The sequence below is a fragment of the Enoplosus armatus genome, chromosome 1, assembly GCF_043641665.1.
Source record: "Enoplosus armatus isolate fEnoArm2 chromosome 1, fEnoArm2.hap1, whole genome shotgun sequence".
Taxonomy (NCBI): Eukaryota; Metazoa; Chordata; class Actinopteri; order Centrarchiformes; family Enoplosidae; genus Enoplosus; species Enoplosus armatus.
The window spans coordinates 2,302,240-2,322,019 of NC_092180.1; the positions used below are offsets into that span (position 1 = coordinate 2,302,240).

Below are 19,780 nucleotides of genomic sequence, written 5' to 3' on the forward strand. Positions count from 1 at the left end.
CACCAGCTGTAAGATTATTGTTTTCTCCGATACCTCCTATTATGAAAATCGACAAGGTAAATTCAATAGATGTCTTTTTGCTTGTGTATTTTCTGGCATTAGTGAAGAATGATGATGTGTGTGGCTTTTGTCTCGTGTCAGGTGGTGGTGTGTGTGTCTGCTGGCTACAGACACAGTGCTGCAGTCAGTGAGGATGGAGAGCTGTACACATGGGGTGAAGGAGATTTTGGACGATTAGGTAAGTTGCTGAACTAATTCATCCTAACATGAAAAGGATCTCTTAATATACGGCTGGACTTTTCAATTAGTTCCCAGTATGGCTGTGCTGATTGTCTGTTTTGGGGCGTCAAAGTTTTAGTACAATTTGTGAAAGAATATTTGAGGTTTCAGCAAAGATGGCGGTTCTGCGTTAACACGCTGTCACTCCACGAAAACAAGGTCAGCTTTGATGGTTTCATCTCAGAAGTAACTTTGCAACAACACATTTTACATTTCTGTGTGTGTACAGTATACTGCTTTATAGACATACAATCTCACACTAGCAACACAGCTGGAAAGCCTTTCTTGCTGCTTGTAGTTAGTTAGTTACTGGTAGCTGTCAATCAATCTGTGGTGCATCAGTTAGAGATTGGCAGGGGGTAATTCAGCCTGACAGCGTTGTCATTTTACAGTAAGTGTTAGCTTCTCCAGATCTCATCCTGAATCATAGTTTGGGACAGCTTCTGGTAAGAGACTGACTTCGTGTGACTGGTAACATTCAACTAGCAACTAGCAGCTAGCAACTTCTGAATTTCAGGAGTTGGGACATGTTTATCTCTGAAACGTGACGTGAAATTCACTGAGGCTGGTAACTACCGACACAGCCAACGAGATTACGTTCTACTCAATCTCTAACGTACACTACGATCAGTATGTTCTTTATTTTATTGAAAAAAAACTTAAGTTCATCTTCCCCTCCTCTGTGTCATGATATATAAATGTCCTCTGTGATTCTGGGTCTGAGAGTAGGGGAGCTCTTGCATAGTTGAACAGATTGTGCTATGAATCCTGTTTGTATTAGGCATTTCCTCCAGGTTCCTCAAAAACATTTTCCTCATGACTAATTTCAAAGCTGTTTGGATAAGTATCAAATGACAGATATATTGCCAGGTCCGTTTTATGTATAAAGCCCAAAATTAGAGGGATTTACAATCCATACAACACCCTGTATCCTTAAGTGCAACATGCGTCTGCTGTGAAGTGGAGCGTCATTAGAGGCACGTTGATTAACGCCCACTTTGGCTGTGGACTTTGGCTTTTCCTGACACAACGATGCCCGTCAACAAGGCTGATGGCCCTGATGAGCGGGCTTACATACTGTAGAAAACAGTGGGTTTGAGTAAAAACTCTCTCTCTCTCTTCTATAGTTTCCATGTAATGTAAACATCCTGACCTTTTTTCATTGTTTGCGGTTGCAGGTCACGGTGACAGCAACAGCCGAAACATTCCTACCCTGGTTAAAGACATCAGCAATGTGGGAGAGGTGTCATGTGGTAGCTCCCATACCATTGCACTGTCAAAGGATGGACGCACTGTGTGGTCTTTTGGAGGAGGTGACAATGGTGTGTGAACCCTTCACCGTGACTAACTTTGTTCTTAAATGTCTCTTTTAAATGTTTCTTATTACAATTAACCCTATAAATTGGAATATTAATCTTTTGAAATTTGAATTTTGTATGTATGTACTTTTCTAAAGTGTGTGCATAATACTCACATTTCTGTATATGCTCAGAATGTACAATATATTTATATATAGAATATTTATTTATTTATTTAGAAAACTATATTTTATATAGTTTATTACAGTTTTTTAGTGTGAAAATGTCAAACCATTGCACATCACAAAGATGTCAGTATATGCTCATACAGCAAATGAATCGTTCTAAAGAAAAAATACGTGTTGTCCTGCAGGAAAACTAGGTCATGGTGATACTAATCGAGTCTACAAGCCAAAAGTAGTGGAGGCCCTGCAGGGGATGTTCATCAGGAAAGTGTGTGCAGGAAGCCAGTCGTCACTCGCCTTAACCTCTACCGGACAGGTAGGACATCATTCCTGCGCTGTTAATCAAGACAGAGTAAAGGGTTTGTTGAGAAAAACTGTAGGCTTGAAGTTGTCGAACACGTGTCATGCAGCTGTTTACGATTCCTATTGACAGTTTGGACATTGACAGTGATATATTTTAAGGTCAGGACTTGTTATGTAACACAGCTCTTCTCTTCTTTGTCTCAAAGATATAGTCTCACGGTTTCCTCATCAAGGACCAAAATAAACTGCGTTGCAATGTGAAAAGCAGAACTGATCCACTAATATTGATTCATGTCACTTGTTTTTAGGTGTATGCTTGGGGCTGTGGTGCTTGCCTGGGCTGTGGTTCTTCTGAGGCCACGGCACTCAGACCCAAACTAATCGAGGAGCTGGCTACCACCAGGGTGGTGGACATCTCCATAGGGGACAGTCACTGCCTGGCCTTGTCACATGGTAGTTTTCTCTTCCTTTTTCTGGCCCACTCTGTCTTTCTCTCTTGTCTTTGAACAGTTTATCTGTAGATGGTTAACTGTAAACGACTGGTGCTGTTATGACAGAAACACATTTGCATGCTGTCAAGGATCAACGCTCAGTGACACAGTACATGTTAAACCCAGTGCCTCCGTCCGTCACAGTTTAAATGTTATGTTGCAGACACAGTTAGATTTGAGTTTGTTAAACATGTGACAGAAATGCATGATAGCAAATACATAGGCCGAGTTTGTTGAAGCTAAAGCTTGACGTAAAATATGGTCATGTTATTATTCAGTGCAGCATGAAAAACCATCAGTTCTATATCTAATATTGTATTACTTGTATTTTCTCCCACTCAACCACCATCTAGACAATGAAGTATATGCATGGGGCAACAACTCCATGGGCCAGTGCGGCCAGGGGAACTCCACCGGGCCGATCACCAAGCCCAAGAAGGTTGTCGGTCTGGATGGAGTCGCTATTCAGCAGATCTCAGCCGGCACGTCCCACAGCCTGGCGTGGACAGCCCTGCCCAGAGACAGGTCAGCTACCATCAGAGTAAATACACTGACATTGACTGTAAGCTGGGCTTTACAGGAGATTCTCACATAGGGGGAAGGTAGGGTGAAGGCGTGTGCTGATGTCGCAACACCCCAGGACTTCTGTGCTTAATGGGGATTGCATAACATAAGTCAAAGGTCAGTGGCTGCATGTGAAATGTACAGCAGTTTCTTTCCCCCTCCTGTGTCACAAAGTAACTCGATCATGCTCTCTGTTACTATACAGACACAGTGATATTGTGAAAGATGACGGCAGTTGACTCTTCAGAAGTATTTTTATATCCAGTTACTCTCGTAAGATTAGATTTGGATCAACCATGCAGGGTTTTTTAGATGAAAGTTGGGTGTTGTGTGCTTCTTTGTTTACTTGTGTGTATAGTCTTGGGCAATATGGCTATATAAACTGTGAGATGATATACATTTACTATAAACAAGGTTATCTTGGAGTTGTTGGAGGTGTGTGGTTCAAAAGAAGTAGGCTTTTAGAAAGCAAGGGAGGTCTAATGAAAGACCTTGAGTTGAGAATCGTAGAATCCAGCAGTGTTGGAGCTTGACGCATACTCTGGACGAACAGTCAGGATATCTCAGGCTCTGCTGCTTCGATTGTGACCCTTCTTCTCTTAATCTGTCTTATGTGAGTCCCCCAACTTTATGACTTTATGGTGAACTGCATTAAGTGCCAGATTATCTGTCGAGTTGCAGACATTAGGGGAAGGGATCATTCTACATCTCCGTGTTGTGAAGGTGCATTCGCTCAGAGGATGCTGCTCCAGGATGTTGTTGGTTTTTACAGTCAACATAGTCTGTCTAGATTCATTCACTGACGCATAGTCCTTCAACCTGTCGCTTGTTGATATTTACTCACTCTGGCTCTCCAGGCAAGTGGTGGCTTGGCACAGACCCTACTGCGTCGACCTCGAAGAAAGTACCTTCTCCCACTTGCGCTCCTTTCTTGAGCGCTACTGTGACGGCATCAACAGTGAAGTTCCTCCCCTCCCGTTCCCCTCATCCAGGTAAGTAGACGCAGCCTGCAAGCCACCGTCTCTCTCGATGTAAAGCAGAAAGACAAAGACTGTGGAAGAAATAAGAGAAGACAGATTCACAACTGTTCCCCAAACCTTTGTGTTTCTGGGACTGTCAGATTAGTTGTTGTACATACTCCTTCTTTCCTTTTTGTTTGTCGATATGTGTCAAATTATAAATATGCCTAAGTGTGCCTAAATTCTGAATAGTTCATTTTTTTCTGTATTTGCAGAGAGCATCATAACTTCCTCAAGCTGTGCCTTCGCCTTTTGTCCAATCATCTGGCTCTGGCTCTGGCCGGGGGCGTGGCCACCAGTATCTTGGGTCGGCAGGCCAGGCCCCTGAGGAACCTGCTCTTCAGACTGATGGACTCCTCCGTGCCAGATGAGATTCAGGAGGTGAGCGAAAAGTAGATGCATTGTTGATCATGGGGGGGGGTGTATAAATGTAAACCTGGGATTCACTTTAAATAGCTCACTTAAAAATATATAAGGGCTGCAACTGACAATTATTTTCATTATTGATTGATCAGCTGATTATTTTCCTAGTTATCATATTAATTATCTGGTCTAAAGAAAATGGCCATTGCAATTTCCTAAAGCTGAAGGTGACATTAAACAGTCCAAAGCCCAAAGATATTCAGTTTACAATGATATTATTTAGAAAGAGCACCAAATCATCCAAAAGATGATTGAAATGATTAATTGACTATCAAAATAGTTTTCATTGATCGATAAATCGATTAATTGACTAATCGTTTAAAAGTAAAAACTGGTTTCCTAACTGGAAAACTTTCTTAGAAATACCCTTTAGATAAATAATTAAAACTTAATGATTTGGCTGTTCTTTTTGTATTGCTTGTAGTCACTCACATATTTTTCATTTCATGTTGCCTTGAAAAAACATCTTGTTCTTTTTCTGATTAGCGTGGAGGAATTGAAGAGCGTCATTTCTTAAAATGTCAACAGGTTCTGAATCTGTTGGCCATGATCACATCACCTGCAGCAGTGACGATATGTTCCTGTGTGTTTGTCCCATCAGGCGGTGATTGAGACTCTGTCTGTGGGAGCGACCATGCTGCTGCCTCCGCTGAGAGAGAGGATGGAGCTCCTTCACTCCTTGCTGCCTCAGGGTCCTGACAGATGGGAGAGTCTCTCCAAAGGACAGGTAGCCTATGTTACCTAATACACACACATAGAGCTGCCCCCCTGCTCTAAACATGGATTTTTATTTTATTTATATAGCACCAAATCACAACGAAAGTCATCTCGTGACACTTTACACATAGAGCAGGTCTAGACTGTACTGTTTATGATATTATTCCCACCATGTGATCATGGCTGTCACAACCTGCTTGGGATTGTCAGCATGTCACTGGATGCACATGTGGAACGGTGAACAATTAAAGCAGGATTTTCCTTTTCAGGATGTTTCCTTTCTTAAGTTTTTAGTGGAGACATAGATACTGAAAACTGAGCAACTAATCTAAACAGAGTCGTATACATTTGTATAGTAGACACAGTTTTTCCGTATGCCATTAATCTCATTGTTACCCATTAAAACCACCAGGTTAAAAGCCACTGATATACATTAATGTAGCTAAGGTGTGTATACATTAACCAATGCCTCATTTGTTGGCTTGTAGACTGATTTTGAAAGTAAGGTCAGGTCAGTGATGGATGGCAAACGCAGCTTTTACACCGTGAGCCGCTTTGTTAATGGGTCACTTTGTTTGGTTGGTTGTGTGGGCAGCCTGAAAGGCTGTGTTTGATTCTTCTAAGTGGTCTTTTACATCCACAAAGTTTTGACCAAGGAGCCTTAAGAGCCTGCCCCGTGTTCCCAACATGCATTTCAACAAGAGGAAATCAGTCTGTATGGGACTCTGTGTTCCCAGTGTTAATGGGAATGCCTGCTCAGCAGTCCGGCATTAAAATGTCTCAAGAATTCACCATTGACCTCAACAATGGAGGCAGCTACTTTCCAGGAACTGTTCAAAATGTTCATTCCTGTTTCAAATGAAAGTTGGCTTGAGTGGTTGTAATAAAACTTGTGGAAGATTTTGCCTTTAAATGAATTGTTCAACATTTTGGGAAATACACTTTTTTTCGCTTTCTTGCGGGGAGTTACATGAGAAGCTTGATAGTCCTCTCATGTCTCTACGCTAAATGTGAAGCTACAGTCAGGAGCTTATTAGCTTAGCATAAAGAATGGAAAGGGGGGGGGCTACCAGTACCTCCAAAGCTCATTAATTAACATTATTATTTACATTATATCATACATTTGTTATTATTATTATTATTATTATTATTATTATTGTTATTATTATTATAATGTTATTTGTTGTTGTTTTTTTAATCTTTACAAAAAAATGAATTTGTGGTTTCACTACTTAGAGACACTTTGCATGACAAATTAAAAAAGTAAGAATAACCTAGAGCTTGAATGTTAGTTGAAGGTTCAGCTGCAGCTTGATATTTAATGGGCAGATAGAAGAGTGACATTGACGAGTATTTCCCACATTGTCTATTCTTTAAAAGGTTTAATTCATTCATCTATTGAAAATTTCTGCTCGTGCAAAAAATGCACAGTTTACGCAACAATGAAAAAAAACTCTGACATTGACATAAATCATTGTATTTTTAGTGCATGAATTTTTTATTGCTTCGTCTTCATAAAATAAAATCACATCAAGAAGGAAAACAAGGCAGCGCAGAAGTCCAGTCAGCTGTTGTGAAGGCTGTGATGATCCCAGCTGGTCCAAACACGTTGTCTTATTCCCCAGATGACTGAATTACTGGTAAACATCTGGTGACTGACCTGGTGTTGCCGTCAGTATGAACCCACTGTGCCAACAAGTTTAAAATCAAGTGCTGTGGTTTGGCTCTGTTAAAGGGTCACATTCCTCAAGTCTGGTCAGCAGCCTTATTGAAACGTGTGCGTGTCTTTGCCGCAGAGGATGCAGCTAGACATCATCCTGACCAGTCTCCAGGACCACACCCACGTGGCCTCGCTCCTGGGCTACAGCTCTCCTGCTGATGGCCCCGAAGTACTCTCTTCTGGCCCGGGATTTACAACCTCCCCAGATCCCACGTACAGCGCCACGGCAGGCCACCCTGACACCCACCTGGCTGAGATCCTCATGAAGACGCTGCTCAGGAACCTGGGCTTTTATACTGTAAGTAGATGTTAGACGATGTTTAGCACAGCTCAGAGAGCGTAGAGTTTGCTCTTATTGATGTGTTGCTCAATAACAAACCAACATTTGTGGGATCATTATGATCTATTTAGAATAGACAAAGGCAGGAAGTCATCAGTGACGTCAACATGTAGAGCACCATTATTAGTCTCTCCATCTCGCTCGCCTCTCTCAATATTCTAGAGCTGGAGGCTGAGCATGAGTCATATATAATCCTTTGTTATTATCACCTGCTGCCTTATTTCCTGGCACAGCAGTGGCTTGTTCCTGTGCCTCGTTCTCTAATATTGATTGTAACGCGCACACACAGGCTGTTTTCAAGTGTGTGTGATTATGCAGGCCTGAGCAAAGAATGATGATTAGACTGCAAGGCTTTCTGCATTTGACTCACTTCTCTTGGATCCATTGCTCCTTTTGCTCTTCTTTCTTTATCTATGGAGCTTCTGTTTTGGGAAAAGCAACATCTAGATAAAGAAATATAATTCAACAAAAACCAGAAGTGGCTTGGATAAAATTGAATTTAGGTGGTCTAAATTTGAAGTTAACAAGAATCCAGATTACAAAAGTGGGGTGTGGAACAAAGTAATGATTCTGTGTATCTCATAAGGAAAGTGTAATGTCATTTCAGCCTCTATAATTAGCTCATGCTCACCATTTGTAATAGAACATGCTACATTCCTGTTGTATCTGTAGACATTGTGAGGGGAACATGTTGATTCAATGTGTGAAAATAAACATTTTACAAGGACAGAACAGATATATGTGGGTAACAAATTTGAAAAGTATTGCTAAAATTGGGCTGCTTTTAATTCTGGACTCATTTGATGGCTCGTCTTTAATTTTCATAACCAGCTATGTGTTGACAGCCAAGAGCAAATCCTGGACTCACTTCCCCTTGGCTATAACACAATTATACCTGTTTCATCTGCACATTAATAAATTAACTTTGAAGACACCTCTTATAGCTGCTCTATCTGTGTGTGTGTTGAGCAGGATCAGGCATTTGGTGAGCTGGAGAAGAACAGTGATAAGCTGCAGCAGGGCACGTCCTCCTCTGACAGCAGCCAACCAGCTCACCTCCACCAACTCCTGTGCTCCCTGCAGAAGCAGCTGTTAGCATACTGCCACATTAACTCTGTCACTGAGGTATGGACACTCAACTTACTTACTCTCTCTTTCAGAGATTAGAATTTTATTACGGGGGAAAAGAGCGTTTACACAATCAAGAAGTCTTCATGAAGTAATGTAAACTTCTTGGTCCAGTGCCATTAGGGTCATGTGACTAATGCCTTGTGGTGGGACTACAGCATGTTTCGGCTTGGATTACACAAAGTTATGCTCCAAGCAGACTTGAAAGGCAGATGCCCCATGGTATTCCATACGGCGGAGTTATTTACTTTTTATTGCACGTCTAATTTCAGAGCTCACATGGTCTCATTAATGAGCTGTAAAATGACATGAAATGCTTGTCTTGAAAGAAAACACTCCACTGTTAGTAACTGATGCATGAAGCGAAGTAACTCTGAGTTGCATAGCTTTTTTGTCTTTGAGCTAATTCTTGATTTGTTTTTATTAATCACAGTTTTGTGATTATGTATTTTCCATTTTCTCTGACAATTTAGAAAAGTCACCTCGTTGTTGGTGAAAAGATGAGTTTTAAAACATTATGATCTTCATGTTTTTCTGCAGAACTCCAGCAGTGTGGCTTTACTCCACAAGCATCTGCAGCTCCTGCTGCCTCACGCCACAGACATCTTCTCCCGCTCAGCCACTTTGATAAAAGAGAGTTCCTGGAATGGCAGCATACGAGAGAAGCTACAAGGTGAAGAGGATCAATGAATCTCTTTTGCAGCCTCCTCGTCTCTCACTCTCTTGCTATCTTGACCTGTTGACCCTCTTATATGCCGCTTGTTTATTTTTGCCTTTTCATCATAAAACACTTAAATTTTTTGTGTTCCTATATTGATCTTTTTTATAATTTTAGGTTAACTTTTGTTTTGCCTCATGCTACTAAATCAAGTTTAGTTCAGTTTAAACTGCATAAAAAGCAAAGAAATAATTAAACTATAAGATGATTTATTCACAGTTAATGGAAATGATAGAAATAAGAATATCTTTTCAGCACCCTGCCATCCCCTTTTCTCCTTTTCACTTTGCTTTTACAGCAGATCTGAACCCAAAACTCTGAAATAATTCTCAGTTAACGTTGATGTTTCTTTCTTTTGTCGGTAAAAATTGTTTTAAAACTCAAAATACTGATCATGTCTCCATCGTCTCCAGATGTGATCTACGTGTCAGCGGCAGGCAGCATGCTGTGCCAGATAATCAACTCCTTGCTGCTGCTCCCTGTGTCAGTGGCGAGGCCTCTGCTGAGTCACCTGCTGGATCTGCTGCCTCCTCTGGACCGCCTCAACAGACTGCTGCCTGCTGCCTCCCCTCTGGAGGACCAGGAGCTGCAGTGGCCTCTTCATGGTGAGCGTGAAACAAGAAGCTACGCAAAGAAAAACTTTATATGCATCAAATCATCAAAACATCAACTGTACAGTTGACAATCTTAATTTAGGGTCTGCTCATCAAGTTTGCTTTGTATACTGTATCACTGCATAACAATAATAGGCCTGGTTTACAGTTGCTTAGCTATTGTGTCAACAGCTATCTATGATTTCTTGACCACACGTGTCTGTGGTCATCAAATTTAATGCCACGCACTGTAAACTCTACGCAGACCGTACCAGTCCAGGTCAGCCTCTAACTCTCTTGTCTTGACTGGGGCTAAATTTTAACATGTATTTACGACATAGTGTATTTGCATTGAAGCTGGTTGCTGTGTATGTTGAACTCACTTAATTTCAGAATTTGCCCATTTGTCCTCAAGACTTTTGGGTTTGTGACTCTGTAAAGGTTCGGGGTCCCACTGAGGCTGTTGAATGTGTCCACCATATTACATTTCTGCTGTGATCCTTGACATTTTCATTGAACAAATCAAACATTGTAGAGCTCTTTCTTCATTTCTTCATTAACCCTCAACGCGTATATGTTGGGCAGTAGGATTTACGCCGTCCGTCTTGCACTACACTACCTTTTCCAGGTACCTCTGACTTTGCTGAGCCAGCCTCGGGAATGTCCCTGCCACCGGCGGCGCTCTCCTGGGTGTGGCTCGTGGATCTGGAGAGGACAGTTGCCCTGCTGGTAGGCCGTTGCCTCGGCGGGATGCTGCAGGGAGCTCCTACCTCGCTGGAGGAACAGGATACAGCTTACTGGCTCAGAACACCCCTCTTCAGCAACGGCTTGGAAATGGACATCCCACAGTTAGGTAAGAAGTTGCAGACAGATGTGGTGCTGTGATGGCTGAATTCATGTGTTTGAAAATGTTGATCGCTGGTAATAACAGTAAGCAGCTGAGTGTAGTTTTCCCCCACCGTAAATGTGTCGCATCATGTGTTTCTCCTTTTTATTCCATTATTCATTTGTTGTTTCCTCTGTGACTCTCTGTTTGTTCCCTTGTGTCCTTCAGACACCTGCATCAGCTCATTATTGGAGGCAGCACTGTCCGGTAATGAAGAGCAGAAGCCCTTTGACTGCACACTGCGTCCTGACTTGAGTGTCCTGGTGGATTTGGCTCTGGGTTCCACTAAAGAACCTGCCAACAGCCTCTGGATCAACATGCAGGACTATGCCATCAGCAAAGGTCTACCTTTTGACTAGGCATATAGTGAATTCTATTGTCTCTATGCCAGAGCTATGCTAACAATGTAACTGACAGTACTGTGTATTCTGTTGCAGACTGGGACAATGCGTCTCTCAGTAATGAGTCCCTGTTAGACACTGTGACCAGGTTTGTGTTGGCAGCCTTATTGAAGCACACAGGACTGCTGAGCCAAGGCTGTGGAGAGGGCAGGTACAGTAACATGATATGTAGGATATGTCAGATTAAAGGTCTCCACACTGTTCCACAGTACCAGCTAAAATTAAACATCACATGTCACTAGTATATTTCTATTTTCCCATCAGGTACCAACCGTCTAAAGCCCTTGCAGAGGTCTATCGGAGTGTTTACAAGGTACGAAACCGCCTGCTGGCCTGTAAGAATATGGATTTCATCCAGACAAGATCCTCTTCGCGTGAGAGGAGGGTAAGAAAACAACCTTTATATGTCAATTATTCAGTAATTTGCATTTGGTTAAAGAGTCTCTCAAACTGCTTTTCCTCTCGAAGTGGATGCTTTGTTCGTGAAAGAAAAAGGTTTTCGCGCACACTCATGGATGTCCTTTGGTTGCACTTGGTCAGATTTCAGACAATCAGGACTCTCTGGACATGGACCCTCAGGAGCACTCGTTCACACGCACCATCGATGAGGAGGCAGAGCTGGAAGAGAGAGCCGACCGCGAGAGAGAAGAAGGTCATCAGGAACAAGACGATGAAGAGGAGGACAGGGAGCATGAAGTAATGACGGCTGGAAGTAAGTAGATGTGCTTGGAGTTGGACTTTTACATGATTAGGAATATGTAATTTAATAAATGTCTTTCTCAGTTCTTTTTTTTTTATCCTGCCTGCTCCCGTTCATTCACTTCTCTGCTTTATGACTGTAGTTATTAAGGTGAACATGATAAATGTTTTTTTTTACCGAATTATCTTGGCACTGTTTCCTGTTTTGTCGTGTTGGATTCAGAGTTCATGTTAGATTAGATCAGATGAACCTTTATTGTCTCCCTTGGGAGGAATTTGTCTTGTCGCAGCAGCGCAGAACATCACACAGCACACATGAACGATCAAACTACAGTTATCATGCAGTACCAACACACAGATCTATAAACACCAGAACATACACACCAACAAAATGTTGCACGGATGTTGTGTCACTGAGGTGCAGGAGTTTTGATGGTTTGGATATTTATTTATGGGAAGTTTAGCTCTACATGTTATGGTAACCCTAATTGTTTTTGACATGACAAAGCATTGCAGCTAGGTAACCAATGTCTATACATTTATCTAAGTATGATTAGAAGCGGTGTGGTCTCGCTCACTGAGCCTGGGCCGTTAAACAGCTGAAACAAACGTGAAGCAGTTCACCAGTTAGTTTCATGGAAAGAAAGGTGTTTCAAACATATCGTGGTTTCATAGTCTGTCATGATTAGCATGTGTCCTCTTGCTTAATGTGGCTTCTGACATACAGTAATGAGAGGGCGTTCACACTGACACATCTATGGAAACACACTGGATGCATTTAAGTTACGTGTTGGCCTAAAATGTGCTCGGATGAATGTGACAGGCGCTTTGATGTGTTGCATTCGCATGGGCTTTGGTTCTGAACTTCACTCCAGTAAACCGTGAGTGTATTATGTGGCTGCTGCTTTTCCTCTAACCCAGCATCTTGTGTGTGTGTGTTTTATTTGTGTGTGTGTATGTGCATCTTGCACAACACAGAAATCTTTCAATGTTTCCTCTCAGCACGGGAGGTAGCTCGCAGTCGGGACCGAGAGCGGGCCAGCAGCAGCACCGGACTGGGCTCCGGCTCGGTTTCCAGGAGCGGAGGAGGAGGAGGAGGAGGAGGAGGAGAAGAGGACTCCCTTCTGTCACAGGAAGGAAGGAGGGGCAGTACGGGTCTCCCAGAGGGCCAGGACCTGTACACAGCAGCCTGTAACTCTGTGATCCACCGCTGTGCCCTGCTGTTGCTGGGGGTGAGCCCTGTGCTGGGAGAGCTGACCAAGCAGAACCAGGAGGAGGGCCAGACCCAGTCAGCCACAGGAACACAGGAGTGTCTGAGCTTCATGACCAGGTCAGAGCACCTAGACACAGTCAGGGAGGGCGGGGGTGATGTAAACTTGAATTCAGTGCAGTCTTTTAAAGATGTATACTAAAACAACACTCACATGCTTATATGAACATATGAACAGTTTTGGTCACTGCATTTGTTCCTCGTGTCCATACTGGCTTTGAAAAGATCCCCTCCTTCCAAAGTTAGTCTCTGTTTGTGTTTCCCTGGGCAGCGTTTTCTTTAGAACATGAAGAAGGAACCATTTAATTTGGATAACTCCGTCTGCTAAAGCCTCATATTAGCTCTCGCTGACTGTATGCATGTTTGTACAGAACGAGGACTATGGATTTTGATGCCTAACATTGGAATCACTTTAGGGAGGAGTCTCTGTGCAGCCAGTATGGAGAGAAGGAATCATTACAGCAACCAAAATCTTCTTTTAGTGTACGTACTTTATGGGCAAGACTGTTGTTTTAAGAGAAACTTGAAAGCTATTCTTTCATATTTGAGCTTGAACATAATGGAAAAAAGACTAATTTGCCAGCAAGACGTATGCCAATAAGAAAGTTTAATAATACCAGAATCTCAGCCAATATGGGCTTGGAATACAATACCCACTAAAATACAATTAATTGTTTTTCTACCCACTGCCAAAAAATGTGTGTGTATCCAGTCCACAAATCTGTGGTGTAGGAGAGGCTTCTTCTTGTGTTTGTTGTTGGTTACTGTGATAATAATGAGGGTAATAAGATCAAAACTACACTGTAGACCTTTGCATCTTCTGTTGACATACAGTTATACAAGTTATTGAGCCACAGGCAACCAAGGGAAGGCGTGTCAGCTTCTTTTGCTGATACCACAGTTCACCTGGAACTACTTTTCACTTGTTTCAACAAGTTCCTTGTGAACATTTATCTACAGTACATTTATAGTCCACATTCCACGTGGGGCACATTGAACCTATTGAACCTGATGGCATCTGCTTACTGTTCTCCTGGGTTTGTGGTATGCCTTTGCTTTGAGGGGCCTTAATAGAATTTCTAGATCTTGTTTAGTTCAGTTGCATTTGTAAGGTGTTGTATTTGCATGCCACAGATGATGAATGATTTTCTGTGATGTGTTTGTGTATGCAGGAGTGAGAGTCTGAGTGCAGAGAGCCGTTCAGTGCAGAGCAGCCCGAGCTACAGACTGATGAAGTCCAGGAGCGAGTCTGATCTCTCCCAGCCCGAGTCAGACGAAGAGGGTTACACTCTGGTAGAACCGACACTCTCTCTCTCACACACACACACACACATGCACTGGTCTGTCTCACTGCATAGGTATTTCTGTGTTTAGGAGCTGTATACCAAGAGATGGCAGTTATGTCGTGATTTTTAAGCTACATCAGGCCTTGCCTCTGTTTCCTCTTTCAGAGTGGAAGGAGAAATGTGGACCTGGACTTGGCGTTCTCTCACAAAAAGAGAGGTAAAGATCATCTGCAGAAAGATCTGTCTAATGTTACGAGTAAGGATGATATAGTTTTTTTTTTTGTTGTTGTCATCAATCATATGTTACTCTTGTCTCTCTGTCTTTTGATTCCTGTGTGGATAGTTTATTTGCTTCTTTTGGGGCAGTTGAGCCCCAAACACAAGAGGAGCTCCAAGCAAGTAAACGATGGCATGTTTCTTCCTCTTGTCAGCTCACACCTCCATGACTGTGATGCCCCCCATTCATCTCTCATGATGAGGGCCTTGTTTTGAGCTTCACGTCAAGACACTTCATGTTCTGCTCTCTGTGCTAATGCATAGACCGCAAAAAGAAATAAAGAACACACAGACGTGCCAATTGTACAAATAACAGTTCATTCTTCTGCTTTGAATGTTTGTTACTTTGCACAACGATGGCTCATTCCTCGTGGAGAGTTTTCATGGAATTACAAGTCGTACTTTTACAGAATTCATCAGTACTGACACTTTGACTTCAGTGCTTTCAGTTGTTATATGGAAACGCTAGCCCTGGTTACCATTTCACTTCTCAACTGCAGCATTTTTTCCTCAGTGGGTATCGGAAACCCTGCGTGTCCATTTTAGATGAATTCATAGTGACTGATGAAGGCTTGTGCCTGCATGAAGAATCAGCATTTGGCCATTTGATGAACTCTTATAGAGTAATAATGCATTGCACTGCATAGCTCTTAAGTGCCTAAAAGCAACATGGTCCATCCATCAAAAGACTTGTCTTGTGCATGTATGCATCTGAAAGGCTCCTCTCCCTCTCTTCCTGTTTTCAGGCTTACTTCACAGCTCTCCAGACTCCCTGGCCGAGTCCTGGTTCCGGGCCAAACTGAGCCGCCAGCGGAGCTACAGCTCTGCCCACTCCTATGAAGAGTCGGACCTGGACCTGAGCCGCTCCCTGGGCACCCACGCTCTCATTGACAACATGGTCAGCTTCATCAGCGGTGACGTGGGCCTGGCTCCAGCCTTCAAGGAGCCAGAAGAAAGTATGTCCACCAGCCCGCAGGCAACTATCCTGGCCATGGAACAGCAGCAGAGCAGGGCAGAGGTGAGGGACCTTCAGGGTGTCTGAAATGGTGCATTTGTTGAGGACTTTTTAGGGGCTCTGAATAGTTACTTCAGCAGGACGGCGTATGTGAGTCAAAATAAACTACACTAGGTGTGTTTATGGTGATGAAGCAACATGTGAGGCTCATTGATGTGTTTTTGGACAACAATGGAGCTCTACGGCACAGAGGAAGAAGATACAGGGACAATACTTGTTAGATTTTGGTCTCACTCAATAAGACAAAAATTTAATATCAAAAGACTTATCCTTTAAACCAAAACTATGTCGTGGTTAAACAAATGAGGCTGTTGTTTTTGTTGATTTTCTCAAAATAGCAACGTATTATTAGTAATAGTGCAACCAAAAAAATAGATAAAAAATACAGCTTCACTTGTGACCCTATATAGACTTGACTGCTGGGATGTGTTTTATCTCCAGCTGCGGTTGGAGGCACTCCACCAGATTGTGGTGTTGATCTCTGGCATGGAGGAGAAGGGCAGCCAGCCCGGGAGCACAGATCGATCCAGCAGTGCCTTCCAGTCCTCCTCCCTGCTCACCTCTGTCAGGTTGCAGTTCCTGGCGGGTTGTTTTGGCCTTGGTACCGTGGGCACTGGAGGGCTGAAGAGAGAGAGCGTGCAGCTACATCACTATCAGGTATGAGGCTGGTCACCTGCTGAGCAAATACTTCCATGTGTGGGTTTTGGTGATTAATACCTTTTCAGTCAGTCTACATGATAGGAGGTCCCACAGATTGTGTTTGATTTACAAAAGAGTAAAACCACACTGACTGTGTTTTTGCCCGTCTTAACATAACAGTGCATACTGTTTTTGCAGGATGGTGTGAAAGCAGCTAAGAGGAGCATCCAGATGGAAATCCAGACAGCCGTTCATAAGATCTACCAGCAGCTGTCCGTCACACTGGAGAGGGCACTGCAGGCAAATAAGCACCACATAGGTAATAGAGACTACTACTGTACATCCCCAGCCTCAATGATTTATTGGGCTGAACATGAACTCTTTAAATCTTTTAGTTGGCAGCTTCACCTGCAGGTTTGTGTGAACCTGGGATCTGTTCTCACATGTTCTTTCAAAGTGGTTTGTGTGAATGACAAGATGGGTTGAGCTTGCTTTAGTATCCTGAAACACAGCAATACTTGGGTGGAGTTTTGCCAACAGCCTGCCTGATGCTTTTCTCTCTTTCTCTCGTTCCTTCTCCATCCTAGAAGCCCAGCAGCGCCTCCTGCTCGTGACTGTGTTTGCACTGAGTGTTCGCTACCAGCCAGTGGACGTCTCCCTGGCCATCTCCAGTGGGCTGCTCAACGTGCTGTCCCAGCTCTGCGGGACGGAGACCATGCTGGGGCAGCCGCTCCAGCTGCTGCAGAAACCCGGAGTGTCCCAGCTCAGCACTGCCCTCAAGGTGGCCTCCACACGCCTGCTGCAGATACTGGCCATCAGCACTGGGTAAGAGCTTTAGGAGGTTTCGAGTAAACCTGAACCAATACAAAGACAAGATTACATCAACAGCTGTGTCTTTCCTTGGATTAACAGGACCTATGCAGACAAGTTAAGTCCCAAGGTTGTCCAATCGCTGCTGGACCTGCTCTGCAGTCAGCTGAAGAACCTGCTGTCTCAGGCCGGAGTTAATCTTCTCTCTTCTGGAAAAGACCAAGAAGACAACAAACAGGAGGACAGTGCAGAGTCTGAAAAGAAAGACTTCAGAGGTGATGAAGGAGTTTGCTCTTCTTACCCTTTAACAGAAAGGATCTTTTATTAAGTCAGTTTTAGGAAGCCATGTTGTCCCTCTTGTGTTTGATAATACATGTGTTATACTCATGTGATACTCATGTTATAGTTCATGTGAGCAGTGTTGATTTTCATCAACAAACCGCGTTGATCAAACACATCTGTTGGCAACAGTTTTTCCAAAACTAAATGATAAATATAAATGAAGCTTGTTAGGAAAAAAACAAACAATAATTTCAACAACAGACAAAGTGACAGTCAGTTGTATGATCAGGAAAAATCATACAAACACCTGTTACAAACACATGACCATAGTCGTAGTGCACACCAAAGACAAAAAATTATACATGATTATAAAACCAGGCAATATTCAAATTATTCAAATGTGAATAAAACTTCCAAAAATGTAATTAGAATCTGTTGCCAAAATGATCAATGTACTTTTAATTAATGTTTAATGTTATCAGCAGTTAAGAGCAATATTTACTGTTCGTACACTGAAAGTGAGTGAAGGTTTAATAAGCGGCCCATAATTGTATTTGTGTTTTCAGCTTTGATCCGTAAGCAGCACACTGCTGAGCTCCACCTTGGAGACTTCCTTGTGTTCCTCAGGAGAGTGGTGTCCTCCAAGGCCATCCAGTCCAAGATGGCCTCCCCTAAATGGACGGAAGTGCTGCTCAACATCGCTGCACAGAAATGCTGCTCAGGTACAGCCAGCATATGTAACACAACACAGATAAATGTGTGATACTCTATCCAATGAACGCACAGCTGACATGAACTCTTGGTGGCTGTTAATTCTAGGGGTCCCTCTGGTGGGGAACTTGAGAACTCGGCTCCTTGCACTTCATGTTTTGGAGGCTGTCCTGCCTGCCTGTGAGGCCAATATTGAGGATGACCAAGTGACACAGGTACGCTACTTACTTTGCTTTGTACACGTCCTCAATAACAGACTATTGTCAGTGAGCTGATATAATTTGTTCTCTTCTAGGTGGTTGAGCGGCTGTTTTCCCTGTTGTCTGACTGTATGTGGGAGGCTCCCATTGCTCAGGCCAAACACTCAATCCAGATTAAAGAAAAAGTTCAGGAACTCAAACTACAGGTGTGCAACCAGCCGTTCTCCTTTCATACTAATGTATCTTGATCGTCATTATTTCTTTGTGTGACTGACGGTGTCTTTCCTTTTTAACAGGGAGAAGCAGAGGAGGAGGACGAGAACCTTCCCATTCAGGAAGTGTCCTTCGACCCAGAGAAGGCTCAGTGTTGTGTGGTGGAAAATGGCCAGGGGCTGACGCATGGCAGTGGGGGTAAAGGCTATGGCCTGGCCTCCACTGGTATCTCCTCTGGATGCTACCAGTGGAAGGTAAAGTATTGTATTATTATATCTTCAGAAGTGGCACATTTTGGAGAAACCCTTGTCAGCTGAATGTACACAACAGGGCTGAATTAATGAAAGGAGCACATAAAGGATCACAGTAGAGACAGAGCATTAATTTATTAGGAAGTGTTATACACAGAGGTGGAAGCCATTTTCTTCTATTGTTTGATTCATTTCACATTTTATCTCCCTTGTAGTTTTATATCGTGAAGGAGAATCGAGGCAACGAGGGTACATGTGTAGGCGTTTCCCGGTGGCCCGTGCACGACTTCAACCACCGCACCACGTCAGATATGTGGCTGTACCGAGCATACAGCGGAAACCTCTATCACAATGGGGAGCAAACGCTGACACTTAGCAGCTTTACTCAGGGAGACTTCATCACTTGTGTCCTGGACATGGAGGCCAGAACCATCTCCTTTGGGAAGAACGGAGAGGTGAGAGTCCAGCTAGCTTAACGTCAGATACTTTAGTCTTCAGATGACAAGACTGGGGTTATACTTATGTGACATGCACCAGTTTATCCTGCTTGTGTATACATGTTTGTTCTGTTTGACAATATATGGATATTTTAAGAATACTTTAATGTATTACAAACTGGGTTCATTATTCCTCATACATGCTCACACAAGACAGTCAGAGAAGAGACGTCATGAAAGAAAGAAAAGCCACGGATCACCTCAGGGTTCAGTGTCTATCCCTAACTGCTAACATGTGATTCCACAGGAGCCGAAGTTAGCCTTTGAGGATGTTGATGCGACAGAGCTCTATCCCTGTGTGATGTTCTACAGCAGCAACCCAGGAGAGAAGGTAAGAGAACATAAACGTCCGCCTGTCTGAGAAGCATACTTCCTCTCGATCTCAGCAACAGCAACATGAGGAGTTATTTACCTCTATTGGTTTACTTTGTTTACGGACTCAACAATCACTTGGGGATTAGATTAATTACCTTTCAGCTTTTTTTCCCCTGATATGGTATGATATCTTATTTTGAAAAACAAATGAACATCTCTACATTGGTTCTTGGGACTATGGGAGTAAATTA

At 43.0% G+C, this 19,780-nt stretch overlaps 1 protein-coding gene across 1 annotated transcript in view; it reads left to right on the top strand.

Annotated features, from left to right (window-relative positions):
• Positions 1 to 19,780, top strand: part of herc1 (HECT and RLD domain containing E3 ubiquitin protein ligase family member 1) — a 55,633-nt gene that overhangs the window by 6,972 nt on the left and 28,881 nt on the right. Inside the window, exons 6-36 of the mRNA XM_070915417.1 lie at positions 142 to 238; positions 1,458 to 1,601; positions 1,951 to 2,078; positions 2,374 to 2,518; positions 2,910 to 3,081; positions 3,978 to 4,112; positions 4,355 to 4,520; positions 5,164 to 5,289; positions 7,076 to 7,297; positions 8,312 to 8,464; positions 9,008 to 9,140; positions 9,599 to 9,790; positions 10,407 to 10,631; positions 10,833 to 11,006; positions 11,102 to 11,216; positions 11,330 to 11,450; positions 11,606 to 11,777; positions 12,743 to 13,094; positions 14,207 to 14,327; positions 14,486 to 14,537; positions 15,343 to 15,614; positions 16,053 to 16,268; positions 16,449 to 16,569; positions 16,838 to 17,075; positions 17,163 to 17,335; positions 17,909 to 18,064; positions 18,162 to 18,268; positions 18,349 to 18,459; positions 18,550 to 18,720; positions 18,933 to 19,172; positions 19,462 to 19,545. Of these exons, the coding sequence (XP_070771518.1) occupies positions 142 to 238; positions 1,458 to 1,601; positions 1,951 to 2,078; positions 2,374 to 2,518; positions 2,910 to 3,081; positions 3,978 to 4,112; positions 4,355 to 4,520; positions 5,164 to 5,289; positions 7,076 to 7,297; positions 8,312 to 8,464; positions 9,008 to 9,140; positions 9,599 to 9,790; positions 10,407 to 10,631; positions 10,833 to 11,006; positions 11,102 to 11,216; positions 11,330 to 11,450; positions 11,606 to 11,777; positions 12,743 to 13,094; positions 14,207 to 14,327; positions 14,486 to 14,537; positions 15,343 to 15,614; positions 16,053 to 16,268; positions 16,449 to 16,569; positions 16,838 to 17,075; positions 17,163 to 17,335; positions 17,909 to 18,064; positions 18,162 to 18,268; positions 18,349 to 18,459; positions 18,550 to 18,720; positions 18,933 to 19,172; positions 19,462 to 19,545 (5,034 nt within the window). The remainder of the gene's footprint in view (positions 1 to 141; positions 239 to 1,457; positions 1,602 to 1,950; positions 2,079 to 2,373; positions 2,519 to 2,909; positions 3,082 to 3,977; positions 4,113 to 4,354; positions 4,521 to 5,163; positions 5,290 to 7,075; positions 7,298 to 8,311; positions 8,465 to 9,007; positions 9,141 to 9,598; positions 9,791 to 10,406; positions 10,632 to 10,832; positions 11,007 to 11,101; positions 11,217 to 11,329; positions 11,451 to 11,605; positions 11,778 to 12,742; positions 13,095 to 14,206; positions 14,328 to 14,485; positions 14,538 to 15,342; positions 15,615 to 16,052; positions 16,269 to 16,448; positions 16,570 to 16,837; positions 17,076 to 17,162; positions 17,336 to 17,908; positions 18,065 to 18,161; positions 18,269 to 18,348; positions 18,460 to 18,549; positions 18,721 to 18,932; positions 19,173 to 19,461; positions 19,546 to 19,780) is intronic.